This window comes from Phycomyces blakesleeanus (assembly GCF_001638985.1).
Source record: "Phycomyces blakesleeanus NRRL 1555(-) unplaced genomic scaffold PHYBLscaffold_4, whole genome shotgun sequence".
NCBI classification, from domain to species: domain Eukaryota; kingdom Fungi; phylum Mucoromycota; class Mucoromycetes; order Mucorales; family Phycomycetaceae; genus Phycomyces; species Phycomyces blakesleeanus.
This window is the reverse complement of record NW_017265137.1, coordinates 1,295,287-1,315,810: the sequence shown is the minus strand read 5'-3', so window position 1 is coordinate 1,315,810 and position 20,524 is coordinate 1,295,287. Positions and strand designations below refer to the sequence as shown.

General features: G+C 37.3%; 5 protein-coding genes across 5 annotated transcripts; 2 read left to right on the top strand and 3 right to left on the bottom strand.

Moving 5' to 3' along the window:
* Window positions 1-42: 42 nt before the first annotated feature.
* On the bottom strand, window positions 43-705 carry PHYBLDRAFT_141485 (hypothetical protein; the record flags this gene model as incomplete). The annotated part of the gene is made up of 2 exons (XM_018430599.1): window positions 43-261; window positions 310-705. 2 exons carry the CDS (start codon window positions 703-705, stop codon window positions 43-45), a joined length of 615 nt encoding a protein of 204 aa, XP_018295650.1.
* Window positions 706-939: 234 nt separating this feature from the next.
* Window positions 940-2,086, bottom strand: PHYBLDRAFT_122484 (hypothetical protein). The gene is made up of 2 exons (XM_018428873.1): window positions 2,063-2,086; window positions 940-1,625 (listed from the first exon to the last, which is right to left on the bottom strand). Exons 1-2 carry the CDS (start codon window positions 2,069-2,071, stop codon window positions 1,107-1,109), a joined length of 528 nt encoding a protein of 175 aa, XP_018295649.1. The 5' UTR covers window positions 2,072-2,086; the 3' UTR covers window positions 940-1,106.
* A 7,232-nt stretch (window positions 2,087-9,318) lies between these two features.
* PHYBLDRAFT_179927 (hypothetical protein) lies at window positions 9,319-12,217 on the top strand. The gene is made up of 12 exons (XM_018438234.1): window positions 9,319-9,450; window positions 9,514-9,605; window positions 9,695-9,769; window positions 9,819-9,963; window positions 10,061-10,123; window positions 10,250-10,346; window positions 10,419-10,498; window positions 10,548-10,658; window positions 10,763-10,826; window positions 10,882-11,673; window positions 11,768-12,074; window positions 12,174-12,217. Exons 1-11 carry the CDS (start codon window positions 9,400-9,402, stop codon window positions 11,950-11,952), a joined length of 1,755 nt encoding a protein of 584 aa, XP_018295648.1. The 5' UTR covers window positions 9,319-9,399; the 3' UTR covers window positions 11,953-12,074; window positions 12,174-12,217.
* Window positions 12,218-16,264: 4,047 nt separating this feature from the next.
* PHYBLDRAFT_108062 (hypothetical protein) lies at window positions 16,265-16,925 on the top strand (the record flags this gene model as incomplete). The annotated part of the gene is made up of 3 exons (XM_018428027.1): window positions 16,265-16,643; window positions 16,725-16,759; window positions 16,815-16,925. The coding sequence occupies 3 exons, from the start codon at window positions 16,265-16,267 to the stop codon at window positions 16,923-16,925; spliced, it is 525 nt and encodes a 174-aa protein (XP_018295647.1).
* A 329-nt stretch (window positions 16,926-17,254) lies between these two features.
* Window positions 17,255-20,402, bottom strand: PHYBLDRAFT_108316 (hypothetical protein; the record flags this gene model as incomplete). The annotated part of the gene is made up of 3 exons (XM_018428041.1): window positions 17,255-17,357; window positions 17,443-20,077; window positions 20,189-20,402. Coding segments are annotated over 3 exons (2,952 nt in total), but the record flags the coding sequence as incomplete, so codon positions are not given.
* Between the last annotated feature and the right edge of the window lie 122 nt (window positions 20,403-20,524).

The following is a 20,524-nucleotide window of genomic DNA, read 5'->3' as shown; positions in this document are numbered from 1 at the left end:
ATTTATTAATTGGTTTTTGTGACAATATTGTTATAAAATTATTTACATGGGCTCGATATGAAATATGGTTTCTCCAGCCCGCTTAATCAACCTATGTCTCTCTAACACATATGAATCATACATCTGCCCAGCCAGCTTTGCCGCCTCTCTATGAAGAGGCTTCCGTGAGGCCTTTGCAGCGTATTCAACGTCAACCCAAATACACATAGCCATACACTCTTGATGTTCGTTAAGGTCTGCATACCAATACTGATAACGCATCTGTACCTGTTAATAACCTTCGAATAAATGAAGAATCCAATTTATTACCTTGAGAAATCCGCCTGTTTCGATGGCTTCCTTTTGTGAGCGGACATCAGCCTCAAACAAGCGCTGGTGATCGGCTGATATCTTGCGTATACTCCGAAATACGACAACAAACCACTCCCCTTGCCATTCTTTTCCCAAAATACTAGCCAATGTGTTCCAATTGAAGGCTTGTTGGATAGGGCAGTTCAGGTAGTCCTGGGAGAGTGATCTTAGATGAGGCAGGCCTTTCTCGATCAAAGCAACGTCCACAGGTCGCAGACTGTTCAGGAACGGTTCGAGTTCAATCCCACCATAAGTCTTGCTTGTTGTCCAACCTGTAACGTTTATAATGTCGTGAAGCAAGTTTTGACCCAAAGTACTACTTCGAAACGCATCACTGTGAGGAGCTAATATCATTGCGAGAGATTGTATTGGTGGTCTAACTAAAGGGCAATCCATTGGGTTTTTATATCGAAAATAAAAGCAAGAAAAAAACAAAAAGAATCGATAGACTCATCAAAGAGATTTCTCATTGGGGAGTTTTCGCATTGACTATAGAAAAACGCAATATAAACTGAAAGTGGCGTGCGAGCATCTCCTTACATTTAAAATACAATCTAACTCCAAACTCTAAGGTACAAAGTAAAACTAAAACAAAAACGAAATAAAGTATGTTCAACAACGTAGGGATATACACACAGTAGAGTCCAGTCTTCTTTCCTTTTTTCTTTTATTTAATCATGAATGAGTATTTTTTTTGGTTTATAAAATTTACACCCCATTAAAATGAAATGCAACTAATCCATGACACAAATAATTTAGTAGAAAGTAGAAGGACGCTTGGCCAAGTAGAGGGAACGGTTGCCCTTCTCGGCACGCTGGACGCGGTGGGGAAGAGGGAAGGCAAGCTTTGGGGTCAAGAGCTGCTTGATGTACTGGCGACGGACATCAGCGTTCTTAACCTCAGCAACACGGATGATCTGGACAGATCTGAAACGAGCGCGGTGACGAGCAGCCATATCCTGGTAGCAGGTCTCGACGGCCTCGCAACGGGACATCTCGCGGTACTCCTTGTACATGTTGTGGGTGCCGGAGCGAGAGTCGTAACGGAGCCAGATACCAAAGTTCTTGATCTGCTCGGGACGCTTCTCGGAGATCTCGTTGACGGAGACAATCTCACCAGCGGCCTTCTTGACCTTGCGGAGCTTCTTCAAGAAGTACCAGAAACGGGACTTGGCAACGACAGTGTTGGGGGCAAAGATGCGCATGCGGAAGAGCTTGGGAGCAACCTCCTTAGCGGAGGGGAGCTTACGACCAACCACCTGATACTCGTGGAACTAAAGTTATAAAGTATATTAGTTCAATCGTCTTGGTGTCTTTGTTTCGCTCTTTTTGTCTCTAATCGGGTTTCTTAGGGTACACATTGAGAGCGCAGTTTATGTCGACTAGGATATGTCGTGTGTTGCTATTGGTGGTGGTAGTGGTGGCGAATACATCGATATTTCTTCTTAATTAGTTGGTTTTTTGTCGATGTTGTATGTTGGATTTATTGACGGATGGATGGATTAGAGTATATCATTGATGGATGGATAACATCCATTTTCAAAACAGATGTTCATCTAGGGCCGTTTGATTATCCTTTTTTTTTAGTTGCTCCATCGACTACGTCCTCTCCAATTTGTGCTGCTGATGTCCTTCCACTTTCGTTGCCCATAACAATGTGCACCCTCGCGTCTAATTCGGTCTGCCTGAATGGATGGATGGATCAACTTACTCTAGCCATCGTACGTGCCTTGAAGGAAAGAGAGGAGGATAGGATGTTCACCACCTGTGCCATTCATACAGCGCAAAATTTGGAGGCCGGGCAAATAAAAGTCCGCAATTGCGAGGATCGCATTCACTATTTTCTGTTTTTATTTGCGCATACTTCTGCTAAAAAAATGCGCACTTTTCTGATAGAAAAAACATCTTGGACTCTTCGGGAGCTAAATATACCCAATGTATTTACTTATTTGTCGCTGCACAGATTCATAAAGCACAAATTAAGTACGTTTATTAGTATGTATATTAATATTTATACAATCATCAAACCTAATTGGTGAATATCTTACAGGATCTACTAGAATTTGTGAAAGAATTTAATTCTTGATGCTATTATTAACTTAGATATCTTCAATTAGCTCTTCCGCCTTTAGAGGGATTTATATTGAACGTAGAGGGCTGTTTTTGTCTTTTTTTTTTGTTCATGAACGCATAATTTCCAGTAAAGCCATCAGTAGTTTTTTTTTATCATCTAATCAACTAAATTTTTCCTTCGACTTTCTCAAGACTACTTTTATTTGCATAATAAAAGTAAGTCTCTATTAAGTCCGATTCTATACTTCTTAATATCAAGTTTATAACGTAAAACTAGACTATTTAACCCACCAGGTCTATGAGCAAGTGTTTATGTTTGTCAGGGATTCGTAAGAGTTTCCTTGAGCGATTCAATTTTTAATTGCAATGTCCAATTCATACTCTGAATTCTTATTTTTTACACAACAATAAAAAAAAAGAACTATTTAAGCAGGATATTTTTTACAAGATCTTCAAAGCTTTAAGGGTTGTTTTAAGGCTGAATTCTATTTAAGCATTACTTTTCCCCCTTTATGTATATATACAGTTGTATGTTTCAATATCAATTTTCATATTTCTTTGCTATTTGAGTTCAAGAATGAAGATACATTTTTCAAACTATCCGCCAGAATTTCCTTTGAAATTTCCCTAGGGATCTCCTTCTAGATATCAATTTTTTTGTAGTTATAATTTAAGTTTCTAAAAGTGGCTGATGAAGTAGTTCTATGAACCATCTTAAAACAATCGGCACATTCTCATAAGTGACATTTAAAGTAATGTTGTATAGCTTTAATGGAAAATAAAAACGATGATCACTGCTTTTAAGTAGGAAGAGGGGTTATTTCTAATTTTATTCTTGTAGAAAGACTTGCCAAGGCTTTTATTATGCTGTACTCATTATTTTGCTCAAACAGCATACATATATCTGCTTTCAGGTAATAAACACCTTTAGAAGCACTTTTAGCCATTAGTTTCTTTTTTTTTTTAAAAAAAAAAGCTTGCTTTATATTTGTCTATATACATCGAATAATTGCGTTTATGAATAGGTTTACTTACACTGGTACTACTTTTCTCTAACTGCCTGTTGTATACAGCAATGAGTCTGTAGTTGTATTTGTAAAATGAATTATTTAAATAATGTATATAATCTCATAAATTGAAGAATGCGCCTATCCTTCTTAGTGACCTAAGCTATAGGCTTAAGACAGCCACATTCATAACAACATAGTCCTTATGACTACGTCTATAAAAAATATAATGCATAAGATCCAGAAAGTTAATATCTTTATATGAAAATGAATTCAAAATGCCTTTTTTTTTGGTGCGCATTTCTTTAAGTGATATTTGTTTTTTGCAAGAATACATATGCATTAAATAAAATAAGAGACGATAAAAAAAACTTTCAATTTTGGATAGGTTTTTTTTTTAAAAAAAAATAAAAATAAAAATAAAATATATATATATATGGAACTATTAACAAGATCAACTTCTTTCACTAGAGCTAGATTTTTCGGTAAACTTTTCAGTAGACATTTCGGCAGACTGTTCGGTAGACTGTTCAGTGGACTTTTCAATGGGGTTTTCATTGGATTTTTCAGAAAGTTCTTCCGGTTGTGGGAGATCCAACATGACCATTGCTGGATTAATTGCAATACTCTTAGTACAATCCTGAGTTTTGTAAATTCCCACCAGACGGTCGGCTAGTTCAAACATGTTATTTCGCAGACTGATAATAACAAATTGTGCGTTTTTGGTCCTTTCTGCAATATAATTGGCCACAATAGACACGTTTCTAAAATCTAGAGCTGCATCAATTTCGTCCATCACATAAAGAGGTGTTGGTTTAAAGTGGTGAAGTGCAAACACAAGCGCCAAAGAACTCAATGTCTATAGATAATTTTAAATTAGACTGTGCCAAACATTGAGAAATCATTAATTTACCTTCTCACCGCCAGATAAGTTGGAGATGTTCTTCCAACTCTTCTTAGGAGGCATCACGCTAAACACAATTCCCTCTGAGAAAGGATCCAAACTATCGACTAATTCAAGCTCTGCATTGCCACCAAGAGTAATCATCTAAAAATTTGATCAAAAGATATTAATTTTAAAGTACAGCTTCAAAAGATTTGGTCTTACTTGATACATCTCTTTGAGTTTTTGAGAAATGATATTGAAGCCATGCATAAACTCATCGAGTCGCTTCTTACGCAGTGTCTCCAGTTCTATCTTTAACATGTCCCTTTGTTCTGTCACACTATTTAAATCCTGGAGTCTTTCTTTGTATTCTGTATCACGACGTTTATATTCTTCCAGTACAGACAAATTGGGTTTGGCATCCTGTACAAGAGCTTATTGAAGAAGAATAAACATTAATGCTAAGACAATCTTTTCTATTCGTTTTATCTTACCTTCAATTTCTGCAATATCACCCTTGATTACTTGCTTGGCTCGTCTCAATTCCTTGACCTCCTCCTCGTCCACAGTGGGAAGCTCAAGCTCCTCAAGCGACTCTTCGTTAATCTTGTGGAGAGTCAATTTTGACCTTTGCTCTTTCCAATGCTCGGCTTTACGCTTATTTTCTATTAAACTACGCTGGTATTCATCAAGTTTGTTTTGTGTGTTGACCTAGAAAAAAATACATGTCAATACTATGGAAATTATAAATTACCAGATGTGCTTTTATACCTTTGATTCACGAAGTTTGTTAATCTCTGCCATTTTAGCATCGAGACCATTCTTGATCTCAATATACTTCTCCTTTTTATCTTCCATCACCTTGAGTAATACTTAGTTTGTTTAATTCATTATGTAGCCAGACATAAGCTTTCCTACTTTACCTTGCGTGATGATTCTACTTGTTGGGATGCCTCTGCTGCTTCTTTCGTCATTCGCGTGAGCTCTTTTTCGAGGTCTTGGAGGTCACTGTCAATCTTCTCTGCATCAGCTTCGGTCTTTTGAATTGTAAACTCTAGTCGTGTCACATCCTTTTCAGCCTTGGATTTTGCATATGTGCTCTTTGTGATCTTTTCATCCAATGCTTTGATCCCGTTTGTCATATCGTTTACTACAATATTTTGCAGGCGTAGCTCCATACCACCAGCCTCCATGATATCTTCGTGAAGGGATCTAATCTTTTCTTCAATATCTGCAGTCTTGTCTTTTAGAGTGGTAATATCTTGCTCGAGTGTTTGTACTTCTTCTTCGATATCTTTAAGACGTTTCACATCCGCTGGTCGAGGCTTTGTTTGGGTACTATAATAACAATATAAGCTATCACCATACTAGAGAATTTCTTAACGATACCCTCACTTACTTTAAGTTGACTAGATGGGCTTCCTCATCCTTGATTTGCTTATCCAAGCTTCTCTTGTCCATCTCCAACTTCTCCAAAGACATTTCTTTTCTAGGCAGAGTGTCTTTCTTGCTTCGCAATTCCATTTCATAACCATGTCTTTCATCCATAATCTGTCTCAGATCTACTTCCAATTGGTTTCTCTCTTTTTCCAGCAATGCCACGGTTTCGGCACTGACTTCATCCCCCTTGAAACGCGAGCCCATTGCTCCTCTCTGAGGCCGGTTTCCACCACCTGTCATCACACCTGACTTTTCGATCAATTTACCATCCAGTGTTACCACACGCCAGCGTTTATGACCATAGGCAATACGGTTTGCCTGGGTGAGATCCTTGACTACAAGTGTGTCAGCCATTATACTATAAAAGGCAGGCGCAAATTTCTCTTCTTTGGGTTGGATCAAATCAAACAGACGTGGCACGTCTTCAGGAGTTCGAATCGGGCGCAAGTCTTGGTCTCGTAATTTTTGAAGAATTGTGAAATTAGCTCTTCCAACATTGTTTTCACGTAGGTAGCTGATGCAGGCCTGGCCAGCTTCAACAGTGTCAACAACAATATTATCCAATGCAGGGCAGGCAGTTGAAATAGCAATATCATATTTGTCATCAATTACACCCAAGTTACCCAAACGTCCCTATAAGCATCCTCAGGTGTATTAGATATCTTTACTATCCAAAAAAAATGGAAGCCAAGCATGCTTCTTACATGTATTCCCTTGATTCTTCCAGAATCTCGCATTCTCAAAAGACTGTTGATGACATTTCCACGATTACGAGACTGCTGCATCGAGCCCTTAGCTTCGTCTGCTTTTTGGCGTGCTAAACTGAGTTTTTCTCGACATTCGGTCTCATTAGTTCCCAAAACCTAGTAGCTGTGAGTTAATTAACTAAATATTAAAAATTCCATTATATCAATTCACTTGCCTTGATGCGTGTCTCTAATGACGCGATTTCTTTCTTTGTTTCCGTGATAATATCAGGAAGACACTCGCTCTCAGCACACTATATACACTATGGCTTTAGAAGTAGGTCCAAATATTTTTTATTTTTATTTCTATTATTAATACTATACAAACCTTTGCTTTGTACATGTCTTTAACATGTTTGAGCTGCTTCTCTGCGTTTAGAACCGCCTTTTCGCCTGACGATATCTTTTCTGCCAGAATCTCTGCTTCAGATTTCTTGATATTAATCGACTTTCTTTTCTCGTCGATTCTTTCTGTCCAAGGAGCAAGTGTTTTCTTTCTTTCTTCAATCTCAGTCGAATATTCTTTCGTACGGCTACTGAGTTCTTCATTAATGTCATCAAGAGTTTTCTCCTCGATCTTCTTCTGTTTGACTAGTTCTTTGAGTTCCTTGTTCCGCTTCAATAGTTCGGCTGTATGTTTCTTTATGGCTTCTTTTGCCGCTACACGCGCATCTCGGTCCTAGTAAATATTATCAATATCCTATCATCTATTTTATATTTAAGCACATACCGCTTGGATCGTTGTCTTTAATTTCTCTTGCTTGGTCACCAGATGGTCTCGTTGTTCACGTAATTGTACTTCTTCCTTTTCAAACTTTGCATGATGTCGCACTGCATTTTCTAATTCTTTTCCTAATGCCTATTTGTATTTTTATCAGGTCACGAACCTGTCTCCTTCTTTTGCTTTGAAACATTTTCTTCGAGCTTACCTCGTATTCCTTCATGTTTTCTTGATAAGCAGAATCAATCTCTTTAACCTCCTTTTCGATTTCTACGTGCTTCTCGCTTTCTTCTTGGACCTTTATCTTAAGATCTTCCTATCTTTACTTTAAGTACAATGTATCCTCTCATACATACGTTGAACATACCACAGCCTTTTCGGCTACTTCCATATTCAGCTTGGATTCATACAAATATATTTGGTATAAATCATTTTTCTTCCTTGCTAGTTCATTTTCGTTTTCCAAAAACTGCTCTGCTTCTGCTTTTGATTCCTATTCGAGATCATATCAATTGATATGTTTTTTTTTGTATATGTCGGCTGAAATGTGTTTTTATCTTACCTCTAAGCTATCCTTTTCCTTTGCGACAAATTTAACTCTGTTTAATTTCTCAACCCGCCCCTCATTCACAAGCTCAAGTTTATCTGCAATAGCCTCAATTGCATCCTTATATTGAGAGGTACCAATAATATCTTCTAGGTACTCTAATAAGCCATCATCGTGTTCATCCTTTGCTTTTGGTTTCATCAGTGCGATAGATTCCACCTCGCCCTATACTAGCAAAGTCAGTGATAAAGCCACCATCATTTGTGTCTTTATATTATATCTTATTTTATACTTGTTCTTTTTTTTAAAAAAAAAGAAAAAAAAAGTAAAATTTACCTGCAAGATAAGGAAACGTTTGTGATCTAAATCAATGCCTCTTGCACGAAGTAGTGTGGTGACTTCTGAAAAACTGCTTGTACGTTTGTTAATAAAATATTTACTGCTGCTATTCCGCATGGCTTGGCGCGAGACAACAAGACGAGAGTTTGGTACGGGTATCATATCACCAGGACCATCCTTTTAAAATCGTTAAAGCATTTGTGTAAATAAGGTTTATCCTGATTCTGGTATTTCGACACTGCTTACACCATCAATGATTTCTTGAAAATGGATTTCAACAGAGCAAGATTCGCAATTGGGATACTTTGATGAACTATGAATAAGGTCGGATAATTTACCCTGTCTCATCTTGTTTGCTCTGTAACCAAACACAAAGAGCAGAGCATCAATGACATTGGACTTTCCGGAGCCGTTGGGTCCGACGACTAATTTTGATCATAAAAATCAATATTTGTTCAAGGATGTGGAAACACACTCTCTATAAAATAATATCTTACTGGCGCTAAAAGACTACAATAAAAAAAGTATGTTAGAAAGTCTATAAAATCAACAATAATATGTATTCTTCTCTTTTTTTTTTAATATATATAAAAAAAGAAGGAAAGAATTGTGAATTAATTACCTACCTTGTGAAAAGGGCCAATGACTTGACGGCCTGCATATGATTTAAAGTGATTAAGAACCATCTTTGTGATGACAAGTCGAGGCTTTCTTTCTTCAGATTCATCTAATATAGGTGCCTCTGGTGTCTCTGAAACAGGGGTTCTTTGAGATATAGGTGTGGGAAATGGCGTAGCTTCAATGGATGGTGATTTGTCGGGTTCTCCCGAAGGAATTGCAGGAAATGGTGAACGATCGCCATTGGGTAGATCGGCTTGTATGGTTTCGGTATTAAAAGTTTGTGTCTCTTCTCCAGTAATCCCCTCTTCTTCCTGAATGTGTTGCTTTTTGCGAGGAGGTTTTGACATGTTACTGACTTTATTTAGAGGTAAGAATGAAAATGAAAAAAGGCACAGAAAGAGAAAGGAGTGAAGGATTGGCTTGGACGCGATCCCGAAAAAGATAGTCACGTAATCCTTTTTAGGTAATGTTCATTCTTATCCTCTTTTTAGAAGGATTATCATGCTACAAGCAAAGTACCTCTCACACACAAACACAAAAACATACGTAGAAAGATACTTTTGGATATTTATTATTATTTTATTATCTTTGCTTCTTTCTCTACCTCTTTATACTTTATTTTATTTCATTTTGTTTTACTGTGTACTTTATTTTTATTGCCACCTGCCATGACTGAAACAGCCTTACCGCCGCTCGACTCCTTTTCAAATAACTTTTGGGTAAGGAACTCGCCATTACAAAGATGGAATCAATACGGACAGACAAAGTTAATCTTATTCTAGGGAAAAGACGATGCCGGATATGAAGTCTTGACTTCAAAAATGAACTACACCAAAAAGACCTTTGAAGAACTAAAGGCCTTTTACAGTATAAGGTAATATGATTTGACAGCTTTACCTGCCAGAATAAGATATTGATATTACATATGCTTGGTATCAACCGACTCGACTTGTGCTAATAAAGAGCATCGCTTCATGAGGAATACGGGAAGAAGTTATTAAAGCATGTAAAAACCGACCTTGGCCGTGATGAAATAGGGTGAGTGGCATGATAAAATGATATTCGATAATTTATTCCTTTATTTCAGTACTCTTCGTGTGCTGCTATTATCAGCACACAAAGAACTTGAAATGGCTGCTCAAACCAGTATCGAAATTGCACAAAAAATACGTATCAATGTTGAGGTATTGCTGGATAACTTTATTTTGGAACAGAAAGACAAGCGTCGATTGGTAAGTATTTTTTTGATGGGAGCTTTGTAGAGTAAAATATGTCTACCTTTTTTTGTCGTATAATATAAGCTGTACCTAACCAGAAATGCTATAATAGCTACAGACAAATGTTGACAAGGCCCATAGAAACAAGCAATTGCACGCAACGCACGTAACTAGAGTAAGGAAGAGTAAAAAAAAAAGAACAACATTCATATGAAATTCAGTGGTTGTTATTGGGTTACTAAAAAAGGAAACTTATTTGTTAAAGGCAAAAGAGAAATATGAAGCTGAATGTGCCAAGCAGATCACCCTAGAAAAGCAGTTTGCATCGGCTGGACAAAGAGAGCAAGATAGATTAAGACAAAAGATAGAAAGATGTACCCATGATATCAAGACATTAGGTACGCACATATGTACATACACACAAGAAATCGCTTGTTTTTAGAGCAGTTATTTATGGTATGTGATTATAGACAATGAGTATCAAAATGCGTGCCTGAAATCAGCGGAAGCAACGTCAGTTTGGAATACAGAATGGAAAATCGCGTGTGATGTAAGTGTATACTGCTATTTGTATCTGACATGTGGAATCTGATATATAGATTTTCAATAAGAGATATCAAGATATGGAAGAGAAAAGAGTGGACTTTATTCACCACAGCATGAGTGTTTATGTGAATATACTCCAAACAGCCTCAGGAAAAGATCAAGAGGTAAGAACATCTACTTTGTGTACAAATAGATGTGTTGATTTGGCCAATTGACCTAGTTGAGGTGAAAATAGTCCTATGAATTATTTTGGAAATCTCTTGATCAGTGCGATTCTCGGATGGATATCGTAACTTTCATCGAAGAGAAAGGCACTGGACCAATGATACCTGGTAAGTTGGGTAATAAGCAGGGTGTAGCCATTTTAACACATATTCAATGTAATAGAGCCTCCGGAATATGTTAATTATCTCGACGACCCTGCAAAGACACTGCCAAAATACATAATTGCCAATTTCTCGGATCATGACATTGCGCCGTTAACTCAAAATGATATGTTAAAAAAAGTTGAAAGTAATCGTAAATCCATGAGTATGATTTCATTGTGTGAGCCAGTTGCAAATCTTACCAGGGCTCTCACAAAGCCCCGAGTAAGAAGAAAGGCAGCAACCATTGGTCCTGACGATGAGATGATGAAAAAAGTACTTGAACGTCGAGCGTCAACATATTCTACCACCCCCGAACTCGTCCAAGATGACTTAAGTTATAGAAAACCTGGTCCAGCCCCAAAGGAAGAGCCGGCTTTGATAATGGATGAACCCATCGACCCTCGCGCTCAGGTTGTATTTTCTATCGGAAATAATATGTTCAACGTCAATCCACTTTTGGATCAGGGAACAATATCTGAGAAGCCGTCGAGGAAGACCAACCCTCAAAATACACGTGATTTGGATGAGGTGTGCGATATTTCGATTAAAGAGCTCCTTGATCAGCTTGGGGTTCCAAACCCAGCACAGAAAGAAGAAGAGCCTAGACAACGCCGAGAAAGACAAAGATCGACGAGTGAAATGAGAGGAGCGACAAGACAACGAGAACGTACACTATCACAAAATGCAATTTCTGAACCATACAATACAAATAAAACACTCTTACGGCGATCTTCAACCAATGAAATTCAAACAGAAATATCTAGAAACAGCTCTATTACAGAAACAAAAGACGATGGTATCAAAGTCTGGGGTAAGCATTAATATTTTTTGCTTATCTATACAAGTTTATATACATACATAAAGAAAAGGCGAACTCTAATATGTCATTTTCTTTACACACCCAGCTCGTACTTTATATGATTACACAAGTGCCCAGTCTGGAGAGCTAAGCTTTACGCGAGGAACTTGGGTTGCAGTTGTCAGGACAGATCATAAAGAGTGGTGGTGGGCATACAAATGGAACGAAGAAGCTGACGAGCTTACAGATGAAGGAGGCTATGTAGCGCGTGTTTACCTTGAAATGTTTTAGCAGATAAGATGTATTAGTTTTTTGTACACACACACACGCATATATATATATCACTTTGCACATCATGCAGAAAACAACAATGTTTTATACCAGGAGGGTTACTTGGACATATTTTCAACTTGGTAAGAGACACAATTTGAAATGTATTTTTGATATATCTGATATACTAGAAAAAAGTATTCACGGCGTGTCTTCTCCATTTATTTCGCTTATTATCTTAGGTGGTCGTTTAATTACTTTAAATAAAACCCATGTTATCCATCACAGTGTAGTTTTTGAAAGGAAAACTATTGGATATGAAATTGCGTTTTTTTTAAGAAATAATAATAATAATACTAATTATAACGAATATTTACATCCACAAGTAGATACATTACTATTAATAAAAGTAAAAGACATGAAAAATAATATATTTTTCTTGAAACTACTTTTGAAAGTGCTTTTTGAATTAGTCTTTTGACTACTATATTGAAAATAGACCATCGACGATTTAAAAGAGTGTATTCGAGACCATTTTCAGATATATATATAAAACAGGGCAATTGGCTCTTTAATAACGTCGCGGCATTTCTTCTTAAAAGTAAAAACACAGAAAGTATTTGGCTTATGGTAGTAATTATTCACTTCTTCGACTACCATAAATACGGAAAATATTGATATATATATATATATAGGTCTTCAAATAAACAACAGTAATCTATTTAATGTATATTGAATATATACATTAATTATTAATATATATATATATATATATATATATATATATATATATATATATATATATTATGAATTGTTCTTCCAACCCATATACCTGTAAAACATGTATGATGGTCATAGTGCTTAGTCTGGGTCTCTCAAGGAAACCCGATATTAGTGGTACTTGTCTGATGTGTTATGTAAGGCACTCGTTTTTGATTTGTGAAATGGTAAAATGAAGATAATCAGAATTTACCAGGATTATTCAATTAGAGTAACCGATTTTTACTTTTAATGGACAAGCTTTATCTTTATTGATTTATATGATGAATCGATTTGCTTTTGTCATCTGTAACATAAACGCTTCTAGAAAAACTATGGTTTCAAAATGGTAATCTCCACGAAAGTTACCTTTTGTATATTTTACAGAGCATATATACTTTAAGGTTGGCTTCAGAACCAAGTAAAGAAAGAAATAACCGTTTTCTCGGGATTGCAACCACATTATCCAGTAAATTCCACGAAAATTTTAATGAGAATTCTCACACCAATATACATGATATTATTCTAGGATGTCAAGTAATCTAGATACAGATACTAAATGTACGCACGGTCCCCGATCTGCCTTTTTTTTTGGTCTCCAGTTCTTTAAACCTATTAAAATATTACTTTGTATTTCTGGTTTACGTTTTTCACATTGGAGAATAAACATAAGATAAATTTTGTGGTTTATGTAATACTTCCCTAAAGACGGGATAAAATAATAGGCTACTCGCATTGTGTACCACCAGCAAGATATTAATTGAATACCAAAGCAACGCTTTTCCCCACGGCGGAGTCAAGGCCTGCATTATAAACTTATCATGACAACTGTCTGGGGTTTGGTGACCTCGAATCAACCATTATTATTCTTTTTTTTTTGACAGAAAATAAACATTTAGTATCCAGCTTTGATTGTACTGCCGTATTACGATATACTGTGGGTCAAAATGTGTAGAATAAACTAAGACTTAAGAACGTCACTAGCCATAATCTATGGCCCTAAATTTTGGAAGTAGGAGGAACAACAATTGCTAGATTTCTCATTCTAATTAATACTAGCAGAGCTAAGTTTTCGATCCGTACACTTCACAATAAGAATATTAATAAAAGGCATTTGAATAATATCACTTCAAATTGGCACCATCAGATTCTCAATGAGTGACCATCATGGTTGAAACACCGGAGAATACTAAAACAGGGTGCCTGCTAAAAAGAAATACACAGAGAAAGTTCTCGAAATATGCTGAGCAGACCGGATTCTAATTAATAATGTCTTTATATTTTCTAGTCGTCATATATATATATATATTAAAAAAAGGCAAGTACTCTTATGAGTGCTTTAATCAGACAAAAGTAACCTAGAAAATATTTGTATAGACTGCTAATGTAAGTGCAAAAAAAACATAAACGAAAGAAAGAAGATTAGAATGATTCATGTGTACTGGGGTAAAGAACTTTGGTATAACATCAAATACGTTATTTTATTTACTAATCAAATTCGTTGGCTATTGAATTGACGCAATTATACCGCGGTGGCCATCGTACTACTTTGAGTAACAATTGCCCTATCTGAGCTTGGAGTAATTACACACACACACACACACACAGAATTCTAAAGAGCTTTTAACAAATACTCTACGCTAATACAACACCTGTACATTATAGTTAATCATAATAATTTGAAATACATAGGAATCTATCTTTTGGAAACTTAGTATATAGTAAGAGTATGGAACTATATAAAGAGAGAAATAAAGTGTATAGTCTCTATTAACAGCACTTTCATGAAATATGCTCAGTGTTACACTCTTTATAAAAACATGGTTTATGCTAACCCGCACTTCTTTTTTTTTTTTTTTACTTTACTCTCCTTTTAAGGTCTTCCTTTTTACGATATTTGTAGTAGTATGTTGTCTTCTTCATTATGAGCTGAATTATCTCAAAAACTCGTTTTCAAAGTCCATATAAGGAATGATCCTGTCAATATAAATGGTAGGCTCTTACCCCAGCCGCTTATCTAGGTAAAGGCGCTAACAGAATGGTCATGACTCAAGGAAATTATTGTGCATAGTGATAAATTATCATCAAATATAAATATCCACAATTAAAATGAAACAATAATTAAAATATTGTATTGGAAATGGCATGCTTTAATTATACAGTTATATGTCAGCTATAATATAAAAGATGTGTTTCTTCATGTGTTACGTTTCGCTTCTACTGTTATTGTTTTGAAAGAAATATTTTGAGGTGCTGACACATCATTTATAGCTGTAAGTCACATTAAGAAATATATCATATTTTACTAGTCATATTCTATAATATACATTTCTTTTAAAGAATAAATATGGTACTCATTCAACTGTTTATATATATATAATACAGGACTGTATATCGTAGCCGGTTATAAATAGCCTTGTCATGTTTTAAAACTCGCTCTTTTCTATTATACACTTCTTTTAAAGACCTGAAATCCTTCGGAAATTGAAGGTCTTTAATTTGAATGACGAATGAGGGTTTAGATTATTTTACTATTATTACCGCTTAAAAAAAAATGCTAAAAAAGCAAATTTTAATTGTATCATTCTTGCAATGTTACTGTATTATATATCCATTGATTTTATAGAAAGTATAGAGGTTATGTATTCTTGATAAAAATAGGAATGTATAGTGTATAATTTACTTGTTCATCCTGGCTGTTGTTGACCCTGGAGTATTACTTTTTGCGGAGAACATAGGCTTCATATTCCGTAATAAAAAACTGCTTGGCAATTAGCTTTGAATAAAAAAAAGCACAAAAGAGCTTTAATGTACTTGGAGTCGTTTTGGATATGTACACAATGTAATTAAAGAAGCTTGCCTTGTATTATGATTTAAATTTTACTATACCAAATTACTTTTATTTTATTTTGGTAGATAATCTTATCCAGATGCGACCTTTTTTTTTATAAGAGAAAAAAAAATAGTATTCTTCAAAACACAAACGCCTGAACATTTGGTGTTATTTGTATACCTTGCTTAGGACTGGGTGTACAGAATCACAGAGGAATACTCGGTCTGAAATTGCCAACATTTACTAAAAATCTGCTCAGGTTATTGGGGTTAAACAAAAAGAAAAAAAGAAAATTGAAAGGGGTACCTGGACACACACACACTAACCTGAAATACAAAACGGTCACCAATGCCATGCTTTCAGGATGACCAAGAGAATTGGAATTATAAAATATTCAAAAGTTACACCAAATGTCATGTCTAGAGTCAATCACAGCTACATCTTTGGATATTTTATTCTATGAAGTCGGGTTTGTGTGCAATCGAGACAACTCAGAATAAACAACTATTGGCTTTCCAACAGAATCATGTTGTGATGCAACCAGGTATTATATAATCGATTGTAGCTACTCAAGTCTCACTCAGTGCTCATAAAGTGACACATGAGGAAAAGTTTGGATTTTAATAATAATTGTCAGATTCCTTTTTTTTTATATATAAATAAACAAATAACTCTGCTTTCTCTTTCTCGCTCGCCTTTTCTTTCTCTTGCTTATTACATCCCAACTATTATACCTTCAACATGCTATCAACTGCCGCCGTAAGCACCTACATCCCTTCCCAGAGAACCCCCGACCAGGCAACCCATCCTGGCTACTTCCGCATCATTCGCCAAGGTCCTCCCGAGGCATTCTCCAGCAAGTTGGTTGCTGAGCGTGACTATCCTAAAGGATCTGTGATTGCTCCTCTCGAGGGTCTCACCTTTGGCGAGAAGCGTTATTCCTCTGTCCAGGTCTCCGAAAATGAGCATGTTGAACTCAACAGTGACCTTGTATTCATGAACCATTCGTGCGACCCAACCACTCACATGGATGTCGAAAAGCGTGCTGTTACTGCACTCAAAGACATCAAAGCAGGCGACGAAATGTTTTTCTTCTACCCATCTACTGAATGGGATATGGGTAAGACTTTTGTTTGGACATAAAATACATATATTTACATTTGCTGAATCATGGTTAAAAACCTATTTTTTTTTAATATAGCACAACCTTTCCAATGCTGGTGCAGTACCTCCAAGGTAGACATATGAATAGTTTAATAAGAATTCAACTAATTTTCTTTTGTCTTATTAGTGTATCAAAACTGTCAGGGGTGCAAAGTATTTATCTTCAAAGGAACTTGAACAGTTCACTATTAGTGCCCATATTGCAAAGCTTGCCAAAGAGCGCGATGAAAAGGCATAGTTTTCTTTTTACTTGATATATTTCGCAGGCCGAATAAAACAAAAGATTCAGATAATTTATCTTTACCATTTTTAAATAAAAAATCTATCTATGTATATGTGTGTGCATTTACACATTAAAGCAATAAAGCTTTATATCCACATATTGTCGTTGTTGAAAAACTATAAGTAGCCAATAAATTAAGCACATAGCGTCTTAAAAAACGCACCTCAACTCTCCCCATTTCAACATTTCACATTATTAAAGACGATGGTATAAATAAAAATGGGTGATATCGGTTTATGTACACAGAGCAGAATAATACTGTAACGCAAGAAAAAAGATGCCATCTATACAAATCCAAATCCTGTAGAGCATTCATTGATAGCCTTAAAGAGGTTGGCTCGCAGACTTTCGTATGAAGTATACATTGGCAAATCTATTTGGTTAAAGCTAAATATATATATACATATATATATGTGTATAAGTAACCCATAAAAATCATTACATATTAATAATAATCATAATAAATGCTTACCATGTGTGCGCCGATGGAAGACGATTCTCACCACCAAAGTCTTTATGAATTTGGAACTTCTGAAGTCCACTAGATCCTTGCAAATGAGCAAATCCCTTGAGCGGTACCTTGGAAGTACCAGTAGCAAACTGGAGCAACTTTGCTCTTTCTTCCTGATCAAAGCTGCGAACTGCACGCCAGAACCACTGGATTTGAATAGAAGACACGTTGTATGTCTCGTAATCGGTATTGTTTCTCCAATCATCGATATCAATGTCAGGCAAGCCAGAAATTAGCAACTCAAGTTCTTGTTCGTTGAAAATCTGAATAAGCGAGGCTGGAATTATATCATGGAAACCCTGAAGGAATGCATTGATCTGGTCTTTAATAGCAGTAGTCAACTTCTGTTCAGTAACCAAATATACATATTCGTGCTTGTTCTGTTCAGTCACAGGAATATCACGACCATTGGGTTTGAGATCAATTGTTTTGGCAGTACCAAAGTCGTCTGTATCGATACTAAATGTTAAATCGACAACATCAGTAATGTTGTTTTCCAACATCCAGACCAGACTCTTGTAGTAGCTTGGGTCAATTGCCTCCACATCGCGGTAATCCACCTGGCGGCCAAGGATATGTTTGTAGAACGAACGAGTAAAGTATGCATCCAGGAGGCGACCGTCGTATATGGCTTTACCGATCAATCGACCAACAAACTTGAAGAAGCTCAAGTGGTCTGGATTGACCCATGAAGCACGATTAGGTTGATAGGTCAACTTGTCTGCAGCAGAGGTGATAAACAATGCGTAGTTGGGATCAAACATCTGTCGGGCAAGGACTGAGAACCATTCTCTAGTGACACCACCAGCATCAACACCCTCTTCGTCATAGAATCGCACATTAAGCTTGCCATGTTTGATTTCTTCACCGGTGCGGCCTTGCAATTGATGATAGGAATCTTCAAATACGTATTGGCGACGGACATTGAGTTGAAGTGCAGGATAATGCTCGCGAGGAGCAGTACGTTTATGCAGACGCTGGGAAAAGTAGTTGCGCTTATTGTCAAATTCAAGCATCTTCGGGTTACGAACCAAGAGAGAGAATGAGCCACTCATCAAGGAGGGGTTGTTGCGCACCATAATGTTAAGAATCTTCTTGTGGTCTTCAGTGAACGAGAAAAAGAAATCATCGGGAGACTCTGAGTCAGGGTTGACAATTGTAGTGTTTGTTCCTAAAGAGTTTGTCTGTTGCACCTGACCCTTTTCAGCAGCATGTTTCGAAACAACCAAGAAAGATTCTATCAAAGGCAATAAGACTGTTGCAACACTGATAAGATCTTCCTTTTCATGAATTACGGACAAGCAGCGTCCTAGCATCTTCCAAAGTGGTAAAAAGTCAAGTTCTTCATAGATCTGAAGAACACGTTTTTCATTTTTGAGCGCCTCTTCACTGTCAGCTTGCTTTTGGTTCTTGTTATCAGTGGATTGGGTCGGTGACTTTGGTGAGTACATATAATCAATGGTCTTCAATACACGCAAAAGTTTGGCTTGATCCGCAGATGTGGCCGAGAAATGAGACAGAGTTGATCCTTGTATTTCAGTACCAGGCATTGCATGCTCAAGAATATCTAGTAATTCGACAAGGTCCTTCAAGACCTGCTTTCCGGACTGTTTAGCATCGTATATTAACTCGTTGGTGATTGTGCGGAGGGCTCCATCAAGCTTGGAAAGATGGGAAATTGCACCAAGTGTATATTGGAAAGTCTTTCCCGAACAGTCTCCATTAGTCAATACGTGAACAACTAACTTGAGATAATTGTCGGGAATGGTCGGGGGTTTTGGAATAGCTCTCTCATTCTCTTCGGCAGCATCGTTTCCACCGGTCTGGTTCTTTTGGTTCTGGAGTTGTTTGTTTTCCACCTTTTCAACATATTTCTTGACAAGAACAGGGAAAGGACGGCACATGGTTCCGAGTAAATGCATCAATTGTTCCATAAGATTAGTGTTCTTAATAAACACAGGGCGGTCAAGCAAACTCATAAGAACCAGAAGTGGATACTTGCTCGATACAGGGGCAGCTGTAGAGGCCTTCTCCTTTCCTTTACCCTTTTTGCTGTTAGTACGCTTTAGGCCGGCCAGACAGTCGTTCTCGGTCAAAAAGTAAGTCAAGGATTGGTCATTGTATGACACGACATGCATTAACACTTCAAGACATCGCTGAGTAATAAGATCTGGAACGGTCTCACTTTCAATTGGAAGTGGTACTATGGTCTTGGGCTTTGAGGCTGGCTTAGCTGTGTTTTTCTGGACCGAGAGCTGGGCAAAGCTGCGATCGACAGCCGAAAGATCATTGCTTCCATCGTGAAGCACACATACCAACAGAGACAAAAGATCACTTCTGGACTTACTGTTCTCACACAAGTTTAACAAAAGCCGGTTCAAGAGAGCTTTGGAAATTGTCTGGGGCAAGAACAATAGTCGGGCCAATGTAGCCAGCTGGGCACGATCGACCAGTTGAACTGCATCCCGGTGAACCGCAGGCTTTTTTTGAGATGGCGCAAAAATACTGCTGTTGGTATCACCAAGTTCGGTAAACCTACCAGCACGTCTAGCAAGGTGGCGTTGGAACAAGCTGCGTCGGTCGAGATCCGAATCGGCTAGTTCACCCAGGTGAGGTGTACGGAGACCAAGAGTATTGAGTATGTCCTGTGAAGGATCACTGCTTAGGATAGGACTAGCTTCAGCTTCCACATCCTCACTCACCCCACTAATAACCGGTTCGGGCGCATCTGCAGTAGCTGTCGTTTCCTGATGTTGTTGGCGGGTTCGTCTTTGTCGTTCTATCAACTCCTGGCGCAGAACCTCATCACGAATCTCTGGGGGAAGAGCGTCAAGGAACTCGGGGCTAATAGATTCAGGCTCTGGTGCGGCAGCGGTTGGCTGGCGGTTCTGTATGTGCTGGCTTACGACTTCAGCACGCAAATCGTCAGGAAGGGCTTCCAAAAATTCAATATCAATTCCTGTTCCGGAAATATCTACAGATTCACCATTGATAGTAATAGTTGTGCGTTCAGTTTGGTTTGATGAGGCCGCTTCTTCGGTCT